This window comes from Nelusetta ayraudi, unplaced genomic scaffold (assembly GCF_046127955.1).
Source record: "Nelusetta ayraudi isolate G7.1 ecotype Tasmania unplaced genomic scaffold, CSIRO-AGI_Nayr_v1 ptg000011l, whole genome shotgun sequence".
NCBI classification, from domain to species: domain Eukaryota; kingdom Metazoa; phylum Chordata; class Actinopteri; order Tetraodontiformes; family Monacanthidae; genus Nelusetta; species Nelusetta ayraudi.
The window spans coordinates 9832501-9857419 of NW_027466061.1; the positions used below are offsets into that span (position 1 = coordinate 9832501).

Sequence of the window (24919 nt, forward strand, 5' to 3'; positions counted from 1 at the left end):
GAGAAAGATAAGACCACCGTGGCTTGCAGACAAAACGCCGTAAAATGTCATCATCCAGCTGCAGCTACGGCTCAGTCCTCTCACTTTGAGCAACAGGAACAGAGAGCGACGGCTGATAGCAAACCAGCCACCACCTTTGGCTGCTGCCAGGCTGTCGGAGGCCAGCGGGTGAAAATATGCAGTGGTGGCTTGTTGTTATTACGGAGCTTCATGACCATTATATTCAACATTTCCTCTGATACGTTACTTTACGTTCTCTCAGACTACTTCAGGTTTCTTAAAACACGGGGCTCCTCCTACCTACCAAAAGAAATGGAATCAATCTCTTTTTTTTTTTTGGATCCCCCACCACACTGAGCTCACACTAATCATAGAGAATGCAGAATGAGCCAGCAGCAGAGGGGCCTTCTGTTCCTGTTTTCTTCCTGACTAAAATAATGACATAAACCTCATTAAAACCCAATTAAAGGAATTCCCACCAATGTAAACCACCGCATCCGTCATTCCACAGATGTTTTGAGTCATGACAACGCGAGAAATCAGAGTCAACACTCGGGCGGGGACGGCAGATTGTGCATTTGTCTTGGGCGTGCAGAGAGCCATTCTCCTCCACATCCATAAATCATGCTTCATTTGCATGGCGAGCAGCGCTGGCCCTCCCCGAGCGTGAGCCAGCTCTCCCTGGAAGAGACACCAGCCTTTGAATCTCAACCGGCGGATGTTTGAAAACCCAGCAGTCGTCAACTATCTGGGCAGAGGCAGGCGGGGATGAGGAGGCCGACTCTTGAGCTCCGCGGAGATGCGCGACGGCCGCGATGGTCGGCGGGCACGGACTAGCATGCACAGCGTCTAAAGACACAGAGCGTCATTCAAAGGAAAGGAAGAAGCGAGAAGAGAGGGCGGACGGATCATGCGGAGAGGAAATAAAAATTCATTGATGAACCGGGAAAGGACTGAAAGGACGTTTTCATGCATTTCAAAATGGGAGGCGACGCTCTCGACGACACATTCCCAAGATTTCTGCCCCCTGCGGCGCTTGACTGATGGCTTTGGCTTTGCTTTCAGGGAACCTCACTGATGGGGAGAGAAGACATTTCTGGCAAGCAAAGCTTTCCCTTTTGAAAGAGTTCTCTGTGTCCCTACTGGATTAACCTGAAAGCCTGTGTGATGCTTGCCTTACAATCACAGTTTCGAGGGAACAGCGAAGGAGATGTTGTATTTCGGCAGGTTTTCAAAGGTCGTTCTTACTTTGACGCCGTGGCCCACGTCGTCGAGCAGCGTGTAGTCGATTGGCTTGCGGATGTAGCGCACGGGCCGCTCCATGTTGCCAGGGGCGATGATCTTGTGGGTGCGAGAGGTGTTCTTGTTTGTGGTCAGGATGCCGATCTCGCGACGTGCCACCTTCTCCTTGTGAATGTCAACAGTCTGCATTCGGAAGAGAAGGAAGACAAACGTGAGTTGTTGGACACAAAATATTTACACAGTGTTTAATAAAATACATAAAACATTTCTATTTTATCCTGAACGGATGGAAGGTCATTTTTAAAGCATAACGCTCAAAGGGCACAACCTTCTTCTTCCTGGAGTCCCTCAGGGTTGTATCTTAGGCCTCATTATTTCTGTATCAATCGCAAACTTTTGCCGTTCACAGTCCGGCCTCTCCTGACCCACTGGGTTTAATTGAAGACGGTGAGTGCGGCTAGAGCAATCAGCAAAATGACCAACGGCCGAAAAGAACAAGAGAGGTTTGAAATGTCTCAGTTGGCGGCTGTTGGACTGATGCCTCCCACAGCTTGGACAAACATGACTCTGACCCACTATTCTGTTCCACTGGCCCACACCCTGAGGCCCATCCAACAAAGCCCTCGCAGCAGAAGTAATTGCAAATACCAGTGACCTCCATTTCTCCTGCAGCTACAGCCGCTGTGTCTTTCAACAGACACTGACAGCTGACACCTCACTGCCTGGCCATCAATTTATGAATGATAGATGAAACTGGATGGAGGGAGAGATGAAAGCTGAGAGAGAGGGAATACTGAACAAAAAGTGGGGCACATTGAAGGAGAAGGAGATATATTGTGTCCTTCATAAAAAAAAAATATTATTATGAAATAATAATTATTCAGGCTTGTAAAGGTACAATATGATGCAAAAAAATGTTTTTTGACATTAATAAGTGAGTCCATGTTGTGAGCAAACATCCCAGATAGAGAAGTCTTTTGCTTCTTTTGCACTCACCACAGTGACTACTGGAATCAACTCATTGTGATGTCACAAGGGGCACTGCTACCTCACTGATACTCCCCAGCCAAACGCTGGTTCCGTCCTCTAGTTTTTGCCTCCTTCCAAATATGTGGAAGGTCCAAAAATAATCTCAGTTTTAGCATCAAGCAAATATCCCCTGATATGATTAAATCTGCTCCTTCCTAGATATCTGTATGGTATTTCTAGGATAATTGGTCATGTGTGGCTGTTCCACTGGAATCCAGGAGGGAAACTAGGACAGAATAGAAGTCTTTAGTGTCATTACACAGGAGAACAACAACATTTAAGATGGAATATGGACCTTTGTTTTGCAAAAGAGAATAGAAACACTCAACCTAAATGTGTTCATCACAGCACTGAATCACATCGACTGAAGATTTGGACTGACTGACAAGTGATGTGGCCACATATCAGAAGTGACAGCTCATCCTGTCTAACGGCCTGAGTCTTTTGGCAGCAGTCGATGAAACCCTCAGAGTGGTTGGTCAGAGTCTGCTCGGAGTTGTCAAGCCCCGCCCTCCCACTGAGAAAACCTCTCCCCAGGGCTGGCATGAAGCCTCGCCATCAGAGTGCCAGAGGTGCACTGACTGCAATCAGCTTATAATTAGGGCAAAGAAACGGAAGCAACACGCCCACAGCTTTAAAAAAAAAAAAAAAAAAAGAAGGAAAAAAAAAAGAGTCCAACCAGTGAGTCCAACTCAGTGATGAGCTGAAGCAACATGCATGAAAAAAAAGGGAAACAGATTTTCTCTCTTGTTCTGTCTACGAACACCATTTTCTTTTGACCGTCAGGACGTGCGCTCACATTTAGTCCCCTAGATGAACTAAAACCCGGAGATGTGCTTCGCAACACATTAGCAGCAGAGTAATAAAACAAGCAGCACAGCGAGCACTGAGGCTGAACTCTGCCAGCCATAATTCAGTATTTCCTCCACACGCCCACTGCTTGGAGATGAAGCTCTCCCAGTGAGGTAATCTCTCAGAAACATCAAGCTGCAATAGCTGTTACCCAACCTTTGTACTGGAGCCCTGCTTCCTCCCCATCTCACTTTCTTTTGTAAGCCCTCCACCGAAACATCTGGCCGCCTGCTCAGCCACGTGTTTTAAAGGGCAGGAAGGAACAGCTACGGTTCACTTCTCCAAAAGTGCGCTGAGCCCAGCAAACCGTGTGATTAATGATTTACTTTTGCAGTGCAGCTGAACAAGTTGGAGAATTTTGACGACTCTTTAAAAATATGCCTCAGTGTAGATTGGTTCGTGATTCCAGGAACCAATCATACCATACCATATCATATCTTTACTTGTTGTACAGAGTTTTTAAATCTTAAATTGTTGCTCCCGCACTTCTTGTTGAAAAACACTATCGCTCCTCTGAAATCACATATTTTCATCTGGACTGTAACTGTTCTTATGATGTGCTGTTGCCCTCTTGGCCAGGTCACCCTTCTAAAAGAGATACTGATCTCAATGGGTTTTCGTCGGTGTAGTTACGAGGCCCGCTGGAGCTACTGTGTGGCAGGCAGCCAGAGATATCAGAGGCTCCATAAAGAGTGGCTCCATCCTGCAGCCTGTGGACCAGATCCCGGGTTTGAAAGAGGGAAGCAGGAGAAAAAAGCTGGCGTCAGGCTTTCACTTCATCCCCGACAGGCTTAATGAAGCGCACGGGGAGGGGACGGGGGTGACATTCAGCGGCTGACAGGCTGGGTGCTGCATGAAACGCACAGAGAGACGGGGAGAGGACTGCTGATGAGGCAGAGGGCCGGGGACAGAAGAGGGGCTGTTTGGCAGCTCCGGTAAGATCCATGCGAGCGGGTCTGAGCGTCATCGCTCTGCACTTTGGTGCTTTGTCACAAACTTCAAGGAACTCTGGAAGATTTAACGGCTGCATACTGCCACTGTGATAACAGTTGTTCCCCAGAAAAAAAAACACTAATCAAATGCATGGCATGTATGGCATTGCTTCCACTAAGTAGATGTTCAGATATTCTATAAGTTGTTTGAATATAAAATAGTTTGGGTTCAGTGGAAAAGAACTGCCTATATCTTTACCCAGATATTTCAAAAATATAATGTGAATGGAAATTGTTATCTGATGAAACTGTGATGTTTTGGCTTGAGGTTTCAGACTGTCAGAATCTCATATCAGCAAAAGCATCTTTAAAAATAAAAAAAAATAAAAAAGGCAACCAGGCTCATTTTTTCTTTTTCTTTTTTTTTTTTTTTTGCACAGCCGCATCACTTTTGTCTTATGGTAAAAGGAAACTATACCCAAACAATCAACAGAGTTATTTTTTTCTATATTTGTGGATGTGGCCACCAATCTCACCACAGCACAGTCACTGAAGTGTGCCTGTGCTGTTGTGGATACGCGATGGTTGTCAAGGCAAAAGCCGTCATGTCGTTAGCCAAAAGAAAAAGAAAAGAGGAAGAAAGTTGAATCGGCAGTAACCATACATCATTCTTTGCGCTCAGATCACATCATTTACAGATGGAGGAGTATCAAAAAAAAGTAAAACAGCTTTTTTTCATTCCACAATGAGCATTGAACAGAGTGCTGTGTATGGACGTATTATGCCTCTGAGGGTTTAATATTGTTACATCACTCTTGCTCCACAGCTGCGGCGTGTACCTGGGAGATGTGGTTGATGGAGGACTCCATGCGCCGTAGCTGCGAGGCCTGGATGTCCAGCAGCTGCAGCACATTGTTCGCTAAGGCATTGATCTGGTAGGCCACGCTGGCCAGGGACTGGGTGGTGTAGGCCTTGGTCTCCTCCAGCGCCTTCTTCTTGTCCTGAGCCTGCCGGAGAAACAGGAAACAGGCAGACATATGTCAGTGGAGAGGATGTGTGGGTGGAACCAGTGGAGAGGCAGGCGGGAGGGAAGTAAATTATAACCCAGGGAGGACTCAAATAAGGCCTCTACCGGCCTGCCAACGTGAGAGGGCGGGAGTGGAAACATGACGGAAGCCTTCGTCTTCCAGAAGTGACGCCGGGCTGCAAAGCCCCGTAAATACAGAAGAGGCTGTCCACGGTGCACGCCAGTGACTTTGTGGATGCGGAGCGGCCAAGGAATAGACTGGAGTAACTTCCGAATAACTGAGATGGAACAACACGGAACAGGTGCATGGTGGGAGCTGAGCCCGGTGGACCAGGAATGCCAGGAAGCTTCACAGGATACAGAATCCCTCGCACGTGCAAACCATCTGTTTGTGGACGCCTTGAAATAGCGACATATTTTTAGTTGGCAAAATAACATTGGCCAGAAGAAGTCACACGCACAAGCTAAACCCATTTCAGCTGGCCTGTCGGGTTCAGCAGCACAGTGGAGGCAACCTTTCAAATTTGTTTTAAATGGACTGGACTTGTACACTTCACCTGTCAGCGCTCCAAATGCTGTTTTGAGAATACAATATAAAACGGCAAGAAATACACAAACTCAACAAAACCCTTATTGGTAGGAGTGGAAGTGGTGTAATGGTGTTAGCCAGGATGCTTCCTTTTACAATGGCAGCACATTTTAAAAAGCCACTAATGTTGAGGTTTGGTTGTCTTCACTGTGTGATTGCAAATTAGACAGAAAAGCAGTAATAGAAGTAGAAAAAAAGAACTGAAGGCACAAAACTACGTGTCAAAATTCGCCTTCTATCTGTATTATAAGGCAGTTTTTCATTTACTGCGCTGAAACATACTGAAATATCAGTAAATAATCACTTCCTGTCTTGATGCTTAAGTTACAGAATTGACTTGCGGCTACAACTTCATACTGAACAGTAGTGCAGCAGACACACACACAATTTCTGCTTAACCAAATATAGCAACAAAAAAAAAAAGTCACACGTCTCGATTTATTACGGGATTATAATGTCTGAATTATGTCACCATCACGGTCGCCTTGCAACCCGCTTGCAGCCCCAGTGTCTGGAGCAGGTGGCTGTGGGCCGTATAAAGCTTTAACCATCGCTTTGTCATCACAGACGGCTACGTCACGCTGCAGAGTCACGTTCTGGAAATTAACATTAGCCGCTAATATTGGATTTTTATCAAAGACTGCAGTGAATAAATGAGAGAGGAATAAGGTGTCAAGTGGGATTTGAATAGAGGTTAATGTTTCTAACACGACTCATCTGATTAAAAGACTGACTTAAGGCTTCAGAAAGGGCGTCGTCTACAAAACGCACACTTTTCTTTACAGATTGCTCACTCTCTCCTCAGTCTTGCCTGACTCAGCCTTGACGATGCAAGAGGAAAGCAATATCTTCAGCCACATCAAGACAGAAAAACACCACATTTGCCTCTGGAATCTATTCAACCTGGTGAGTCATGAATGAAATGGTCCCTGAGTCAGAGGGTTAACTGGTGAGCGGTTGGGTGTTTTTTTTTTTTTGGGGGGGGGGGGGCGGGGGGGCATGGGGATAGGGAGGTGGTGGGGTGGTGGAGGTCGACACCATGGTGCGATCTAGCAGTTTCTTAGGCTTCTGAAATAGGCCAAAATCAAGGCAGCAGTAAGGCAGCAGTGTCCATACACTAAATACATAGATGGAAACACAGAGCCTGGGATGAATAATAAAGATGAGAAAAGGGGATCATATGGGGCATTTAAGTCCAAATAAAATATTGAATGCCATTGGTTTGACGCAAATCCAGCTGATTGTGTGACTAACAAAACTGTAAAATGTTTTCTTACACATGATTATGCAGATTTAGGTCACACCAAGACAAGCAGGTATTACTCCGCCTCTTTACTGCGACAGTAGTGTGATTTAAAATAGAAACGGCTGCAGAAGGCAGTAACCCAAATTAAAGACTGCATCCAAAATTGAGGTTTCCTGCGCAAGGCTGTACTGTACAGGCACTAGACCAGCTACAAAGACTGGGACATCAGCTCTTATACCAAGTCCCTGTTGTGTTTTGTGTGTGTGTGTGTGTGTGTGTGTGTGTGTGTGTGTGTGTGTGTGTGTGTGTGTGTGTGTGTGTGTGTGTGTGTGTGTGTGTAAATATGCTGGCAGAACTGAAGCTTGTGCTTTTAATGTCCCTAAAGAAATCATTATCCAAGAGAGGCTGCATGTGTGTTATTAAGAGGGAATATTCTAGAGCCTGCAGTAACATCACATTGCTTTTAATAATAGCAGTGAAGTGTATGAAAGGCTGAATTCATAATTACAAATAATAACGAATAAATAATATGGAAATAATATGGGATATTATCAATTGCTTCACGTTCTGAAAGGGAAGAGGAAGTATTTGCGAGCCGGATTTTTGTGGGGCAGAATAACAAACCTGTAAGAACAGAAACATTGGCTTTAACGTCCTGTCTTCAGTTGTCGGTGTGTGTTTGTCAGGACAAAACACAGTTAAGGCCAAAACGATCAAAACAATAAATCTTATTTCCATTTTCCTTGCAGTCTTGTGAACAACATAGTGACATATTGTTCTCGTGGTCAACAAACAGCCTTTGCCTCCTCCTACTTTCATCCTTAATTCATGCTCTGTGGCACAACGTCTGTGACACGTTAGAAAATAATAATCACTGCCTGCTATTTGAAATCAGATCTGACGACCAGCTGTGTTCACAGCATCAAACTCACAGGCCGTCCATTTTTTAGTTGTGTGTGTTTTCTGGTGACTCAGGACAGAAGGAAAATCCCACAGTGATGCTGGATGAGTGAATCATCGAGTAAAGTCCGAGACAAAACGTTGAATGAGGACGCAGGGGCCATTCTTGTCCATTTTCATCTTCTTTTGAAATATATTTTCAATAAAATAAATTGTACAAGTCCTACAATAAAAACAGGTCATGATCTCAATGTTTTTGCCTTTCAACATTTTAGAGGAGCTGACTGTGGATGAGTCAGCACCCTTTGTGACATCACAACCTTCTTGTTTCCACAATTGTGTGTGTCATAGCACACACTATCTGAAAAGTGGAACAAGCAAAAGAAGAACAAAATGAACTTTCCTCATTGCCCGGGAGTTTGTTGTTGTGACAAAACCCTGGTGACCGGAATTGTGCATGAAAAACAAACCTTTCAACATTGACAGTAAGGACCACAAACAGACTGTGTTGTGATGTAACAATTAGTGCGCAAAAGCAAGTTAAATTAACATTCTCTAAAAACATTTTCTTGGAAAAGGCAGTGCCATTTTTTTTATCCATTAAGACTTGGCAAAGACTCCAATAGCTGCACACAGCCTCCTTCTGAAGCAGACTCTATAGATGATGTGTTTATTAGGACAGAGAGCAATTTGCTGGCTTATTAGCTCACTCGTCATCTGTAAATTCATTACTGTGAGCAGAAAAAAGTAATTGTGCAGTTATCTGCCTGACAAATATTACATACTGTGTTTTGAAGAAGCCAGCTAAAGAGTCATATTCAGGTCAAGCTGTACCTTGTAGACACAGTCAGACAAATTGCCCTTTCTTTACCGCCCAATACTTCAGCTCGCTGGCGTAAAATCATTCACATAGGATGCTAAGGCTTTGTGTATTTGTCGCAGACTAAGCGCGCACTGAATTTGGGTAACCTATATACTGCCATTCTTGTGACAAGGAGGACAAAGCGAAACGAAGCCTTTAAGCACCGCTCTCATGCAATGACTGTGCTGGGGAATGGATTTCGGGTGCGTTAGCGTGTCGGTGCGCGAGCACAGACGGCTGTTCAGACCAGACCACTCAACCTTTGGAGGGCCAGCTCGCACGCTCACCCACGCACTTTAGTCCACGCTAACTGTGGCAAAGCAACAGGGGTTGTTCTGAGCTACTGAACCTGCTAAATAAAATGGTCAACAATATGCAACTTGGGCCATGGATTATGTTGACTATGATAGTGGTTGAAAACTGAAAATAAATTAATAAAAAAAATAATTGAAAGTTAAAATCTGAAATAAAGTCATTGATTATTTTTGCTCTGATGATATCAATCTTGGGCTTCTTTTTGTAATACAACACGCTACATACAATGTGGGCGTGTAAACCTGCTTAATTAGCATGCTTCAGAAAAAACAAATGGTTGGTAGCATGAACAACCTAACCACAAAAACACAAACTGTGCAAATATTGCACAACTATGATGAAAATCTGCAATCATGATGTAAGTCTTGTCTGGAAAAAATAAATAAATCAAGGCTTCTGTCTGATGTGCACAGAGTAAATTGTTGAAAAATCCATTTTTTCAGTGTTTTGCACCCCCATTAATCTGAGAAGTAATATGTGTATCACATATTTACAGTTCTGAACATCACCATAAATGACACAGGCGATTAACCCTTTGGTCGTTTTAACCAACAATCCGTGTGTCTATATTGGCACACAAAAAAAAATCCGCTGCAAACATTCCAGGTGAGTGAAAAATGCTGCACTTTCAATCTGATTCCAGGCAAAAAGATGCGTGGACGTGCTGCTGGAGTCATGTTTTCAGCTGACACATGATACCTGCACCGTAGCATGACGACAATCACTGTCATACATGATGTTTTCTCACATTGGAGACCTGGAGGGGAGTTATGGCTTGCGATACTCTCGCACTTAAAACACGAAAGGGCGTTAACATTAATAGGGAAACCGCACATATCTAACGGAAGTTGTATTAACTACCCTCTGTAGCTTGACCGGTGATATATTTTTCTTTTTCTTTTTTACGATGACTAAGCGGTTAATACCGCGATATGGCGGTAGCCAAAGCTTGCAGCGAGTAAAAAATAAATAAAAATGTGCCAGATTAACATTCGGTGTTTGATTTTTCTGTCGCCAGCCAAAGAATGCGGCCAGTGACAAACGGAACAACGACACACCCTCGACAGAAAAAGCCTTTCGCCCCCCCTCCACCTCCACCACCCTCTCTCTCTCTCTCTCCCTCCCTATCTCTCTCTCTCTCTCTCTCTCTCTCTCTCTCTCTCTCTCTCTCTCTCTCTCTCTCTCTCTCTTCGCCGCTAGCAGATTCCCCGCACGTCGAGCGCCGCCGTTAAATGGCCCGGAGAACCGGCCATCACGACACCGAGCCGCGGCTGACTCATCCCGCCGCCAGACAAAGGCCCACTCGGCGGCCGCCGTAGAGGGGGTCGCTTATGTGGAAGACCCCCTTTCGTTTCCTGCCCGTACGGTTTTCTTTTTTCACCCACTTCGGCTCCGGCACCGCGAGCCAGCCGATACACACACAACGGCGGAGGAGGAGGAGGAGGTGGAGGGGCATGAGGAGGAGGAGGAGGAGAAAACGCGTCGAATTGTGAGGCGAACGCGGGCCCCCGTCGAAGCATCTCCCTACCTGGACATAATTGTTCTCGCAGTATTCCGCCACCCGCGACAGGTTCTGGTAGCTCTCCACCAGGGCTCTCTTGCCAGCAGGGATTTCCTCCTCTAGAAGCATTTGTAGCTCTGCCATCTTACATCCCTTCGCATGTCTCTCCTCTCAGTGCTTCTCTTCTCACTCAGCGAGGCGAGGCAGTGATGCTGTGCTGTGCGGCGCTGCTGCTGCTGCTGCCTCTGCTGCTGCTGAGAGAGGGGCTCCCCCGCCTGGCATTGTGAAGCCGCTGGATGGCTCCGCGATCCAACAGCGAGGCCCGTGACAAACGGCAGCGACGTCACAAAAGTGGGCCGCCGATTGGCTGAGAGGCGGGGGTAGAGGAGCGCTCGGCCAATAGACCTTCACCGCGATGACGTGTAAATTTTCGTTGATGGATCGTTGAGAGTAAATCTGTAATAACGATGATAATTATGGTTACATTGAAAAATAATATATTATTTAAATGTATGGCTTGGGTTTTATACGTTGGTCGACGTGTATGTATAGATATTTTTTTAACCTATTTTTTCTCATGAAAAGCGTACACTGCACAGTAAGCCCCTTATGATTATTGCATTGTCAGTTGTTTATTGGACTGATATATTGCTGTATGCAAAGGCTACTTTAAAAGCTATTTTGCCAATTTTACCCACTGTCCTTTTTTTTTTTGCACCTGAAAACTTTCAAATGTTATTCTGTTGTCTCTTCGCAAGTCTCGAAGCAATTTGTTTATTTAATTAAATCTGTATTATTTTGCATGTAGCCCCCAATGCAGCATTATCATGCCGGCGTGGTCAGAATTGATCGTATTCATCCACAGAAATATACACAATTACAACTCATAGCAAATTAGACCATCTAGATCACCTACATGTGTATGTGGTAATCAAAGGGATAAGCGTATACGGTCAATATTTCTAAAATAGACAAATAATATTGTATTCTGAGTTGTGTTTTTAAAACAGCATTGCAGCACAATCTTAAGTACTCTCAGGAACTATAAAATAAAACGCCTTAGTCACTGTAATACAACAGAAAGCCGGTGGCCTACTTATGAGAATAAAATAAATAATCTCAACGAGCAAAAACTGCATTTCCCATGCACCATCGCGGTTTAAATACACGGCACATGGATTTGTGGGAGACGAAGGACTGCGCGCTCCCTGTGAAGCGGTAGGAAGGCGCAAGATGTCTCCGCGACAAACTACATTTCCCGAGGAAACCGAAAGACGCCGAACGGCGAGTGGCTCATCCTTGAGCGGAGACCGGATTGGATTTCTGCTGCATAATAAAAGAATCAGCGCACCGGTGAGTGTAAACCTCATGGTGCGTTTTCAGAAACAAGCCACCAGAAGGACGCGGTCATGTTGGAAAAGGTCTGGTAGCGCTTCAACGCGGAACTGCTCAACATCCTAAGTAGAGGCAGTGCGCATCCCCGGACAAGACAGGTTGGCAACCAGAGAGGCAGCGATGCAGAACCTCTGAATACCCCAGTTTCTCCGCTACCTTCTCGCTCGAGAGGTGACGACTCGTTTCTTCATGCCATCTTTGTTGGGACCCAGCATGGCGGAGGAGGAGGAAGAAGATGACAGACGCAGCCTGGAGGCAAAATTCGCCGCGGCAGTTAAAGTCATTAAGAGTTTGCCCGAAGAAGGTGATAATAAGTTGCTCTTTTTCTCTTCCCACTTGCTGTCTTGTCTTTTGAGCCAATGCAATTGCTCGCTCACGATGACGCGCCCCCAGGTGTATAAACATTCCATGAGATTGACAGGCAGAGCATCCAGAAGCTGTCAGTCTCGTCAAGAAGAAGGCTGCATTATCTCAGTCAGGCATTTGTCCTGTACAGTGATTAATAACATTATCTCCTCTCTCAGGTCCGTTCCAGCCATCTGATGACATGATGCTGATGTTCTACAGTTACTACAAGCAGGCAACTGTAGGGCCATGCAACATCCCAAGACCAAGTGGCTTTTGGGACAGCCGTGGCAGAGTCAAATGGTACATGATATCCCCAAACAACCGTCCAGGGTCAAGTGTAAGACCACAGAGGGTCAGCCCGGCCCTAAACCATCATTTAGACAAAGAAAAAGAAAAAGAAAATCAAATTTGGACCAGCTGCGGACAGAGGTTCCCTCTTGAAACAAACCTCTGCTTACTTATAATCTGATGGTCTCGATTACAATCTTGTAGTTGTCGCACCACTAAGTTTAGGATTGTGGCATATATGGGCACAAAAACAAACAAACAAAACAAGTCTGGCACATTTTGTGGTTTAGTATCCATTCAAAAATATTTGCTGTTAATTTCTTTAAAGTCTTTCTTTGGACATTCAGAGTTTTGCGCAAATAATTGTAATTGGTAACTTGGTCAGATTGTTTTTTACCACTGAGAGCAGTTTTTTAGCCACAGCTTGCATGTTGATCAGAGACGTCGTGTCTCCAGGGATGCCTGGAGTTCTCTGGGAAACATGACAAAGGAGGAAGCTATGAAGAACTATGTGGAGGACATCCAGCTGGTAGGCTTGTTAAGATGTTTAATGATATCTGAAGCCAAGTAGAAGTAGCTCTCATGAATATGTATTATAATTATTATATATCAATTCCTGATCCATTGTGTACAGCTTGTTATGGGTTTTGATTGGGGTTATTCTGAAATAAATTCCTGTTTCCTCAGATTCTGGAAACCATCCCAATCTCAGATGAAGTGTCTGACCTTGTCCAGGAGCTGGGCACCTTCTACACCGAGGTATACAGAGATGGCGAGGAGGCCGAGTCCGAGTCTGGAGTGGACACGAGACCCTTCACTCGACCATTTGCACAGCAGCACACAGGTACAATACTGAATTAATTTTGCCAAGGAAACCCTGATGACAGATCAACCCAGCACTCTGTTTTTCTCAATGGTCAGATTAATTATGGTTTTCAAACAAAATCTCTCATTCATTTTTTTTTATTGGTAGCTGAGCTGCTAAGCCCTATGCAGATGCCAAAAATGGAAGGCAAGTCTTTATATTAACCATAAAGAGTTGATGTGTTGGTTTCTCAGTGTTAATGTGAGTTGCTTGCAAATTTGGTGTGAATTGTCCCTGCAAACATTCGACAGCTCGATGCCATGTGTGATTTCTTGCTTCAGTGATGTAGCTGGTGTCTGCTTAGTGCTGCTCATTTCTCGAGCTGTAGTGTGCAGAATCTTCCTTTGGTGCTTTCTCTCGCTCTGTGTAGACTTGTCCTGTGCAATTTCTGATTGAAAAAACAAAAAACAAAAACAAATGTTAATCACGAGTGTTTGCTCCAACGTTCAGGCTATGGAGATCTGTGGGATGATATTCAGAATGTCCCGGAGACCGACGGAGGCGACGGTGTTTGTGGCATGAGTGCTAGTAGCGAGGAGGCAGGGGGCAGTAATCAAAGTAGTGAAACTGAAAGAAAAGAGGACAGTTTTTGTTGGAGAAGTGAGGAAGAGGAGAATTGGATTAAAGAAGACAGTTTGGATGACGAAGACAAGGAGGAGGAGGAAAACAGAGGTACTGTCTGTAGCTGTCAGTGTTTTTGCTGCTCTGGAGTCACACTTAACACTGTTATCACATTATTACCAAATTATGACCGGTGATTTTTTTAAACATATATATAAAACAAACCTGACTTACCCCCCCCGCCCCAGTGTTTGTTTCGTAACACTCAGTCAAGCACCTAAAGACAAAATCCTCAAAACCTCTGAGCTGTTTTTTTCTGAGTACCACAAATAGAAACACTGCAGTTTATTTATAGTCAGTACCGCATAATCAGCCAGCTGCTAAAAATACTTACCACTCAACCAAATATGTTATCAGTCTGAGCTATAAATACTCTCCTCTATGAGAAACGATGGTTAAAAGCGACAGTACGCAGCTGATGTTAATTTTATTTATTCCTAGCGCTTGCCTGGATGACATGTGTAATTCCTTGCATTATGTATGTATGTGTTATATAATATTTTTCCTTTTAAATCACACCCAAATGCAAAAAAGGGAGTGTATGATTTCATGCTTTTTGTGCTGTTATGGTTCCATTGGAAAATTCATCTATGGCTAAAAATAGTTAAAGAAACTGTTTTTAAATTTCTCTCTCACGCTCACTGAGGTTTTTGTTCTCAGGGTCGAATCGTGGCCAGAGGCTGCGGATAGCAGGGGACACGAGGTGGAGAGCGGCCACCAGGAGCTCCTGCAGCAGCGTGGAGCCCAGCATGTCGTCCTTCACCAACGGGACACACAGTTCCCTTAACAGTGAAGTGGAGGAGGAGGAACTCGCCTGCTCCGTGGAGCCCAGTGTGCAGTGTAGCACATGTACGCACTCTAACAGACGTGGTATGCATATTGAAACAACATAGCTATAAAATAAGCGTTTCAAACCACCACAATGCAGTCTGTGCGCGTTATTGCTAAGAAAGAAACACAAACTTGTGTGAATCAGTCTTTCTTCCTCAGACTAGTGACCACACTCCCAGCCAGGTGATTCTTCTACCCTCTGAGACTATCCTTGTTTTTGTCTCCATCCAAACATATGGAAAGTCCAAAACGATGCATCGGTTTTGGAAGGGAGATGAAACTCAGAGTTTTAGCAGGAGGCTGTCAATACAGTGCTAAATACGTAATAAATAATAAACTGTCTAGATAAATTCACTAGACAGTTTTGTATAAACAATAATGCGGGTTGAAAACTAAAGACCGCAAAAGTGAAAGCTATGAACACAATGGAATATCATTTTTTTTTTTTTTTTTGGATTAAATATTGTGTTTCGCAGATCACAATGCCCTCCAGAGGAACATGCGATCGACAGACTCTGATAATGAGGAATTCTGTGACTCAATGGAGCACCTGGCCATGGAGGAGGTAGGCATTACTTTCCCTGGAGTGTGTAGCACCCAGGAGTATCAACTGAGTGGTTTATAAATGTTCTACCTGTGTCTTTGTGCCTAATGAAACTGTTGCTATCTGTTCGTTACAAGGGACTGCCCACAGCGAAAATAGTGTCACCTAAGCCAGGACGGGCCACAGTGAGGCAGAAGGATCTCTGGTTCGAGAGCAGCACTACGCTAAATGGAGGAGAGGATCAAGCATTCGCGGTGGATTCTCACCTTACAGAAGGGATTAGTCGAAGCCAACTGGACAGCTCCCTGTCCAGACGAGTGAGAGGTAGAGCAGCAATAATCCACTTTTATTCTTGCCCAAACTGAAGTCTCCAATCAGGCACCCTCACCCCTGATTTGCATCCATGGCCATCTGATCACATAAAGCACATGAAATTACCTCCATGATGATGTGTCTTTGCATGTCAACATTTACATTAATACTGTTTTAGGCACCAGCTCTCAGAGGTGCACCAGCGTAGACGATGCCTGCTGTTGTTTATCCCAGAGCAGCCGTGCTGCCAGCAGGAATGTGGATGAGCAAATAGCTGCGGCTCTGCTGAGGCTGCAGCGCGATATGGCCACTATAATGCACCGGCTGGACGCTCTGGAGGCGCTCGCTTTATCACAGGTAAAATACCATTTTTGGTGCTTTATTATATCCTGCAAGCTGCTGAAATTTGACTTATCTCCTCTTTTTTTCCCCTGTCTCTCTAGTCAAGATCATGTTCGCCAAGACTGGAAGAGTCCCTACCCCTGGCCAAAAAGGTCCTAATAGAATTATGCTTTAAGAACAAGTACAAGTACAAATTGGACAATGATATTTTCTTATGTATTAAGTTTGGAAATCGTGTTTCGGACTGTAATTCAGTTTTCTGTCACTATAGCTCCTGAGACCATCCTGGTGGCCTTTTGAATTCTGTCCTGTCACAGTAGTCTTGACCACACTTTGGCCTCTGGTTGCCCATTGGCTTGTTCGAGTTTACCTACAACAGAGGCGAAGGTGGGCAAAATACTGTAAATATCCCTGTTTGAGTTTTTTTAAATTATTTTTTTTAATCTTTTTAATCTTTTTAATCACACTAATTTGCCTTTTCTGTCTTCACAGAAAAATCACCTGAATTGTTTGACTGCCGCTCGCGACAGTGAATCTAAGATCATTTCCGGCTTAGTGGTTTGCTTCATGCCACTATCAAAGGCCAAGTGCAATCTGGCTCCGAAAGAATCAAGGAGCGGTCAGGAAGTCATTGAAGGCTAGATACTGGAAGACGGAGTAGCATTTTGATTTAGTTGTTACTTGCTCGTGAATGGTTGAGATTTCTATGTCAGAAATAACAGTACATTTTCTTTGTTACTCTTAGCTTAGCTTTAGCTGGTGATCTCAGTAAGGACTTATCTCGCAGTTCACTAGGTGTTCTATAAAGGCTGCACAAAACTGTACACAACTTCCCTCCTCTGCTGTGTTGTTCTTTTCTTCGTAAATGTTATGATTTAATAAGATTTCAGGTATCCCAAACCATGACCATTTCAGTTAGTATATTTAGCCGACTCTGTGAAATAACATGCTATTTAAGGGAAATACAATGCTGTTTAAGGGAGCTTTTTTTTTTTTACATGGTAAAAATCAAAAAACAAAAAAAAACATATATATTTAAAGAATATTTAAAATATTTATTAAATGTCCTTAGAACATTTTCTGCATATTTAAAGCAACAAGATTGCACTTTTAGAAAAACGACAATCCATATCCACTTTTAATAATTTTATCGTATCATGTGTGCCGTGAAATTATGTTGTGCTTTCAAATAATCAACTGTTTAATACCAGTATATAGAGCATAATATGAAATGCAATAAACATATCTAAGCGATAAACGCATACATGCAAAGGTGTGATCTTGTTTATTCGCTTGAAATTGCGCGTGCACTGGAATTTTTTTTCTTATTAAATAAATAAGTGGAAAATTTCCACCCGAACATATAAAATTGTCACAACATCCGTCACATCCGGGTTACTTTCGGCTGTCAAACCTGCCGCTGGACCTTAGCAGTTTCGCCTGCTATGCCTCTTTCTTAGGTTTAAGTGAAAGAACGAAAACGCAGAGACTTAAAACTAGCGAGGATAGTCGAAAAGCTCGTTTGTTCTACCGCCTTCGTGCTACAGAGAGCAAAAAATGTTCTCCATGACGGTGCAACCGCAGGTGAGAAACTCGTTATTAAGGCCAAGCTAACGTTAGCGTTGCTATTGTTTTGGTTGGACTTCCCCGTTCATTTCAGCCTGCTAGCAAACGCAATTAACCTTAGCCGACCTTTCCTTGTGAAACAACTCTGTAATTACTTCGACTCGATTGTGTCCTGTCGCACAAGCATTTACTCCACTAGATACATTGCAGACCAGTGTAAAGTAAGGCTTAAAGTTGAGAACATTTACTGCTGCACCAGCGGCGTCACGTCATTTACTAGTTGCCCTTTAAATTGATCGCTTGTAATGCTGTATGTTCGCCCGATGCGCACACTTGGAGATATTAACGATATTTTTCCTGCTTTACGGTTACCTCATGTTACATTCATTTTTATTCGAACGCTATAATTATTTGCTACTTTTACATCTCCCAGTAACTCAAACGGTACCCAATTGTATCACTATACTTGTCTGAATAGGCTTATTTACTTAAATTATATCGTATAGGTATTTATTTTTTTTAACAGTAGTTTTATTTTATTTTTTTTTTAATTAATCACAGGTGACTGTACCTCTGAGCCACCTCATCAACGTCCTCCACTCTATGAAGCCCTCGGTGGGATGCAGCACCACCACTAGCTCCTCAAGAAATCACAAGGAGCTTCCCTCAGAGACAGAACTGCACTCCACTGAGGTACGCTCTGCACAGACGCCCTCTCACATGTATGTATCCACGATATAGATTAAATATAATGAACAATGAGTTTGTGTGCAGCCCCTGTGGAACCTGCGTGAGCTTGGCTTGTCAGACCTAAGAAACCAGCAGCTGGATGAGCTGGTGAGCCGTGTTCTACCACACTTGAGTCCTCAGGAGGCCCCGCTCGCAGTGGGCAGACAGGCTGCGTGGAGAACCTCACATGTTTCAACGCACTCGTTTTTCTACAACAAGCATGGTGAGAGTTAATGCGAAATATGTCCCCTCCTACCCTTTGTTGAGCCCAAAAAGGCTAAACAAGAGGCAGGAAGTCCATCATTGACTCTTGGATTTTATAACTCATCAGTTTTATAGTTTCTTCCAAGCACATTAAGACAATGCTGTTTTTTATGCACATTTAATATTTAATATAATATTTCTGTGTTGGTCTTTTCCCAGATTTCTTATGCAGCACATTGCCTGTATCGACCCCCCTTTATTCCAGGCAGCATCCCTCACCTCTTCAGACTGTCAGGGCAGAGATGCAACACTGGCCAGGTAATTTATGCTGGTTTACATACACAATGCAAAAAAATCCTCAATCTTTAAAATGTTTCTTGTGATAAAGTTGAAGATACTTTAGAATCACAACAATGATCTTGATCTCATCGTTTATGTTCTAAGTCTGGGTCCAGAGCAGAGGCTTTAAAACCTTGAGGACTAAAACCAGAAGAACGCAGTCAGCCTTCAATCGCCCTCTGGAGTCTGAGAGCTTCACCCCATCTTTTATGAAGGTATGTGGGATGTGTGAAAAAAATGCTCAGCCATGATTCATCTACATTTGTAACATAGAAAAAAATGTACTGAGCTGAATGTATTTTTTTTTACAACCTAAAGAAAAAAAACTAGACTGAAAAAGGTTGTATGTTAACAGCCATTTTTGTAAACCTACAGGGTTTTCTAACACGTGACAAGGGTTTTGAGGTTGAGAGTCTCGACGGTCTGGTAAAGAATAAGAACGTACCAGACGGGCAGCAGGATGCTTTCAAGCTGGGCTTCACAGAGGGTTTCCTGAAAGCTCAGACCTTGACGCAGCGCACACAAGGCAAGGCTTTAGCACAAAACAGCCTGAACGTCCATAGTTAAGCATTCAGTGTCCGTGATATCCTGCCATCCTCCACATCTTCAGATTCTCTCAGGAGGACTCGTCTCATCCTGCTGGTGCTGCTTCTTGTTGGGATTTACGGAATCTCCAAGACCCCCTTCGTATCGGGTAGAGGCTCCTTTTCCTTCTAAAAGCTCACACTGATTAATTAGTGCTAAGAATATATTTTAGAATTTCTTTGCATATTTACAAATTAATGTTCTTGCAATTAATAGAAGTGAGCATGATTAAACAATTGTGCCAACTACATTTTTCTCTCTACTATTGAATCACTAATAAACTGTAGTGGTGGTCACAATATTAATAATAGGGACTTTCTGTGTGTGCGTGTGTTAACCCAGTCATGCAGTGTGATTTCGAACTTTAATCTAACCATTTCGGATAGTGCGGTTCCGAACAACATCAGGCCTGGACTCGTCGGTTGACCCTGTCCAGATGAAAAACGTCACGTTTGAGCACGTCAAGGGGGTCGAAGAGGCCAAAAATGAGCTGCAGGATGTGGTGGAGTTCCTGAAAAACCCTCAGAAGTTCACAGCCTTGGGAGGAAAACTGCCGAAAGGTCAGACAACCTCCTCCAGCCTGTGCTGGGCACGAAAGCTTGATTGTTTTGTGGCTGCGGTTCCATGCATTGTTTTAATTTTTTCTCCCAGGCGTTCTGCTGGTTGGCCCACCTGGAACTGGAAAGACACTGCTTGCCAGAGCTGTTGCAGGAGAGGCCGACGTGCCGTTCTACTACGCCTCTGGATCGGAGTTTGACGAAATGTTTGTTGGAGTGGGTGCCAGCCGCATCAGGAACCTTTTCAGTGGGTTTTTAAACAGTTTCATGAATATTCCAATACCGTTTGATAGGCTTTTGCTTCCCCATTCTCTCCCTGCAAGTATCTTGAGTAAAGCTGGCAGGACTTTCACAGAAGAATCAGGAAGGGTGTTATCGCTGCATTCGTTTGTGAATATTTTCCCTTCCGTTATTTTTTTTTCCTACAGGGGAGGCTAAAGCCAATGCTCCATGTGTGATCTTCATTGATGAACTGGACAGCGTGGGTGGGAAAAGGATCGAGTCCCCCATGCACCCGTACTCCAGGCAGACCATCAACCAACTGCTTGCTGAGATGGATGGGTCAGCTTAAATAAATGTGTCATGACCTCAACAATTCACTCTAAAGGTCCCATGTTTGACTTTTTCCACTTTGGAATGCAGAGGAGTGACCTCACACAATGAATTATCCAAGAACTATCTCCGTATTTTTTCAGTTAATAGCTTACTTAGCCCTGTGTTTATAGCCTCCTGCTAAAACTCTTGGTTTTAACTTCCTGCTAAAACTGATGCTATGTCGCTCCTTTCTCGTGTTTAGAAGACGTCCAAAACCTGGTGGTCCAACAGATGGTTGGACCATGGTTTTGGCAGTGAGTGCCCCTTTGTGACATCACAAAAGGCTAGGCCCACATGCCAAAAATAACAAATGAAACAAACGGAAGAAGTTAAGGATGAACGTCATTTCTTGAGAATTCCATGACAGGACAAAATTACAGACAAATATTGTTTTTAAAAGTAATTTTCATGAAATGGGACCTTTAATTTATGTTGAACATGTCCTCCTCCCAGTAAGTGGGATGTAGTGTTGACTTTTTAACCTGCCGGTTACCTGTAATATTTTCTCCGCAGGTTCAAACCAAACGAAGGGGTTATCATCATCGGAGCGACCAACTTCCCAGAGGCTCTGGATAAGTATGTTTGTTTGCATGTGTTGCTGCAGCTAGTTCAAGTTTCAAAGTTTGCAGTGCACACAAACGTCACAGTCCTTAAAGCGACGGGGGCCGATTCTTTCATTCAGATTTAAGACTTCAAGTCTGTGAGATTGAGTGACACACTTCTGTTTGTCAGTGCCCTGATCCGCCCGGGACGCTTCGACATGCAGGTGACTGTGCCCAAACCTGACATTAAAGGACGCACAGAGATCCTCAACTGGTATTTAAAGAAGATCAAGGTGGATCCGGGTGTGTCTTCCTCACCGGTGTATCATTAAACATTGTGCACGGCAGCAGCCACAGTTGTTTTGTCTGCCTTGGTTTGATTGATGTGGCGTGTCGTCCACGCAGCTATTGAGGCCAGCGTCATTGCTCGGGGCACAGTTGGCTTCTCTGGCGCTGACCTGGAAAATCTGGTGAACCAGGCAGCCCTGAAGGCAGCGGTCGACGGCAAAGACATGGTCACCATGAGGGAGCTGGAGTTCTCCAAAGACAAAATCCTCATGGGTGAGTAACAAGGAAACTTTGCCAGTTCAACTAGTCTACCTGCACAAATTATGCTGGTTTTGAAGTTTTATGCCAAGCAAGAATTTTTTTTAAATTTCTTTGTGATTTTTTTTTTTTCCCCCCCTGAAGGCCCTGAGAGGAGGAGCGCAGAGATTGACAAGAAGAACAAAATCATCACAGCCTATCACGAGTCAGGCCATGCCATTGTCGCTTACTACACCAAAGACGCCATGCCGATCAATAAGGCTACCATCATGCCCCGAGGCCCCAGTCTGGGACATGTAAGGGCACCACAAACACTCCTCTAGTGAGGAATCTGCTGCCTTTCCTCACACAACCTCTCCCCTCTCTCAGGTGTCCATGCTCCCAGAGAACGACCGCTGGAGTGAGACTCGCTCGCAGCTTCTGGCCCAGATGGATGTCAGCATGGGCGGTCGTGTGGCAGAGGAGATCATCTTTGGCCAGGAGAACATCACAACTGGTAAAATAGAGTTCCTGCATGAGTGTGTATGATAAGACCGTTACAGCGGGAATATGAAATAAATGAAGAAGAAAAAAAATTCTTATGAAGAAATCTTTTGTGTTTTTCTACTTCGTCATCAGGTGCATCCAGTGACTTTGACAGTGCCACCAAGATTGCAAAGCTGATGGTGACCAGATTTGGAATGTGTGAAAAGGTTTGTTTGACTCAATATGGCGCAGATGACGGATCGCTCAGGTCTCGGCTCTTCCGTACACCAACAGGAAGCGATTTTAGCTCATCACGTCTGTCCAATTCCAAATTTGCCAGCTTCCCTTTGTTGTGACAAATCCAGAAAGCAGCTGCTGCGAGATGCTTTGAGTCACCTGAGGAAGACAACGAGGAAATTCAGGAAGCTATGAAGCATTTTCTCATTATTGAGAAGGAGAAAATAGCGACTGAAGACTTTTTTTTTGGTGGACTCACGTCTGGCAAGAATTTAGTTTACCATTGCAGTGTGTCTCAGGTCTCCACACTGACCTGCAGTTGATGTCACCCCTCACACACTCTCAATAGGAAACCTTAGCCCTGTAGATTGCTGCCTGTAATTCTGATTTGTCCACATTTTACAAATGTTTTCTGTGGGTGCTTTGCTAGGTTTTGCTCATTTTAAAGGAGCTCAAATGGAAAATGCTTTTACTGTCTAATTCTCATTTAAAAAAGATGTTTGCACATATAAATATGCTTTTGTTTTTACACCCTTGTCTTCCAGTTGGGTGTGATGACCTACAGCGACATGACAGCCCAGAGTCCGGAGACGCAAGCGGCCGTGGAGCACGAAGTCAGAGTGTTGCTGAAGGTTGGTGCGCTCACTCACCGGGCCTAAAAGAAGCAGCGCAGCCCCACTGGGAGCGCTCTCGAACTTACTGTGGCCTTATTGTGACTCTCCAGGAATCCTATGAACGTGCCAAAGCCCTGCTGAAGTCTCACACCAAAGAGCACAAAAACCTGGCAGACGCTCTGCTCATGTATGAGACCCTGGACGCCAAAGAGATCCAGCTGGTCCTGGAGGGCAAGGTGTTGGAGACCAGATGAAAACGGGTGATGCAGCAGCAATTGGGGGGTCAAATTGAGGGGTCGGGGTCTGGATTGTTAAGCTCAGGGGTCGAGGAAGAAGGCTATGTCACGGCCGGCATTCACAAGCTCTCGTGTTAGCACATTGTCCTGTCACAGTCGTGCAATTTTTAAAAGACCAGAAAGGTAAATGCGTTTCAATATGAAATTGATCATAACCCTCGCTCAGAGCCTCGTTACTCAAAAGGTTGCTCAGGTTGCTCAGTTGGTCCATGTGAGGAAGTGATGTTTGAATGTAAGTCATGCACTTAAAAGTGAAAACATTGGAACAATTCTGACCTTGTAGGTTTGTACAGATTAATGCTGTTAAGAAACCACAGTTAATCTTTAAAAAGCAAGCGATTTAAACTGAATATCGCCACATTTTATTATGTTTCTTTTTTGATTACATCCTTACATTTTGCATTTAGACTATCCTTCATCACTCAGGCTTCTCAGTTTAGCTCCTCCTGCTGTTAGATCAATCAGCTGATTTTGTGTGTCTGGGATTAGAAAGTCCTGCTCCCAGTGCATCCCTCTGCACATTTCCCTGCAACTTATTTTAAAAGGTGGCCTTTAGGGAAAGTGTACTGTAATGTAATGTAAAGTTTTTTTTTTCTTTCTCTTTTAATTAGAATGTGTATAAAATCAACACTTGTTGGGTGAGTGTACAATTTAAAACACTCAGCCTCATCTTATGTAATTTATTTTATGCACCGTGTACAGAAAATCAAACTGCTGCTTCACCTCACCAAGCATAAGCCAAATACAAGATGTGTGTGTCTGTCTATGCGCTATTGTTGTTTTCCATTTCTGAATTTCACACCTTGGCTGACAAAGTAACACAGACTTTCAATTTGTTTGAATTGGTTATTTTAAATTAATAAATGAATCATAATTCTTAAGCAGATATAAAACAGATATGAAATCTGACATTTGGTTGGTCTTGACTCCAAAATCCTAATGTTTCAATTCGTTTTTTTCTCCCCATTGATGACATTTTCTCAACAGTGATTATGTGTAAAAGCTTGAAATTGCCCATTTTTTCTGTCAAAAGCAATAGTGTTGTCACATCACTCTGAAGCTGTAGTTCTGTTCATGACACATGTATATTTTTTCCGTTAATGTGAAACTTACTTTTCTTTCTTTCTTTTTATCCATGTTTAGCTGTATATACATAAGAATGGGATTGTTGAGCATGTACTGTATATAGATGTATAGCGATGCTTTTATTGCTGCAAACACATTGAATGGCAGTCGAGCTGTTGAGTGAACCTCTCAACTGCGTGATGGCAAAGGGTTGATGAATGTGTGGGCAGCCGAAATAAATAAAATAAGCCCCAAATTAAATCTTAAGCCTTTGTTATTTTTTTTGTATTTTTTACAAGATAACAATGGCACTGCACCCATGTTTAAGACAAATGAGATGGAAAAACAAAACAAAGCAAAGCAGATGCAACAAAAAGATTTGACAAGTTTGCTGCGAAACTGCAGGTTTGATTTCTGCTAGAAGGGACTGTTGAAGAATCATCACAGGTATTTTTTTAAGGAGCTCTATGATAACAATTTTAAGAAAAATGTTTTCTTAAATTCAGTTTACAGTGTTTACTAATCATATAACCAGGAAA

At 43.7% G+C, this 24919-nt stretch overlaps 3 protein-coding genes across 8 annotated transcripts in view; 2 read left to right on the forward strand and 1 right to left on the reverse strand.

Annotated features, from left to right (window-relative positions):
* LOC142884803 (abl interactor 1-like) overlaps positions 1 to 10800 on the reverse strand; it is a 20799-nt gene extending 9999 nt beyond the window's left edge. The window contains exons 1-3 of one of the 4 annotated variants that reach the window (XM_076020713.1): positions 10523 to 10800; positions 4895 to 5062; positions 1249 to 1425 (exon numbers count right to left, since the gene is read on the reverse strand). In XM_076020713.1, coding sequence (XP_075876828.1) covers positions 1249 to 1425; positions 4895 to 5062; positions 10523 to 10639 — 462 coding nt within the window. In that variant the 5' untranslated portion in view covers positions 10640 to 10800. The remainder of the gene's footprint in view (positions 1 to 1248; positions 1426 to 4894; positions 5063 to 10522) is intronic. The other 3 variants (XM_076020715.1, XM_076020714.1, XM_076020716.1) reach the window with 3 other exon arrangements.
* A 421-nt stretch (positions 10801 to 11221) lies between these two features.
* Positions 11222 to 17303, forward strand: LOC142884802 (acyl-CoA-binding domain-containing protein 5-like). 2 transcript variants are annotated; one of them, XM_076020711.1, is made up of 12 exons: positions 11222 to 12194; positions 12415 to 12538; positions 12983 to 13055; positions 13214 to 13370; positions 13842 to 14063; positions 14673 to 14882; positions 15320 to 15408; positions 15525 to 15711; positions 15878 to 16056; positions 16143 to 16193; positions 16313 to 16428; positions 16534 to 17303. In XM_076020711.1, the coding sequence occupies exons 1-12, from the start codon at positions 12080 to 12082 to the stop codon at positions 16544 to 16546; spliced, it is 1536 nt and encodes a 511-aa protein (XP_075876826.1). In that variant the 5' UTR covers positions 11222 to 12079; the 3' UTR covers positions 16547 to 17303. The 2 variants fall into 2 exon arrangements, with proteins under 2 accessions (XP_075876826.1, XP_075876827.1); XM_076020712.1 differs by lacking the exon at positions 13842 to 14063.
* A 153-nt stretch (positions 17304 to 17456) lies between these two features.
* Positions 17457 to 24647, forward strand: LOC142884801 (ATP-dependent zinc metalloprotease YME1L1-like). Of its 2 annotated transcripts, none has more exons than XM_076020710.1 (18): positions 17457 to 17625; positions 18169 to 18300; positions 18382 to 18559; positions 18760 to 18858; positions 18985 to 19094; positions 19255 to 19405; positions 19490 to 19573; positions 19872 to 20024; positions 20116 to 20268; positions 20450 to 20582; positions 21129 to 21191; positions 21348 to 21460; positions 21563 to 21718; positions 21848 to 21999; positions 22073 to 22199; positions 22322 to 22395; positions 22951 to 23037; positions 23130 to 24647. In XM_076020710.1, exons 1-18 carry the CDS (start codon positions 17599 to 17601, stop codon positions 23271 to 23273), a joined length of 2136 nt encoding a protein of 711 aa, XP_075876825.1. In that variant the 5' UTR covers positions 17457 to 17598; the 3' UTR covers positions 23274 to 24647. The 2 variants fall into 2 exon arrangements, with proteins under 2 accessions (XP_075876825.1, XP_075876824.1); XM_076020709.1 differs by having other exon boundaries at positions 17458 to 17625; positions 19851 to 20024.
* The last annotated feature ends 272 nt before the right edge of the window (positions 24648 to 24919 follow it).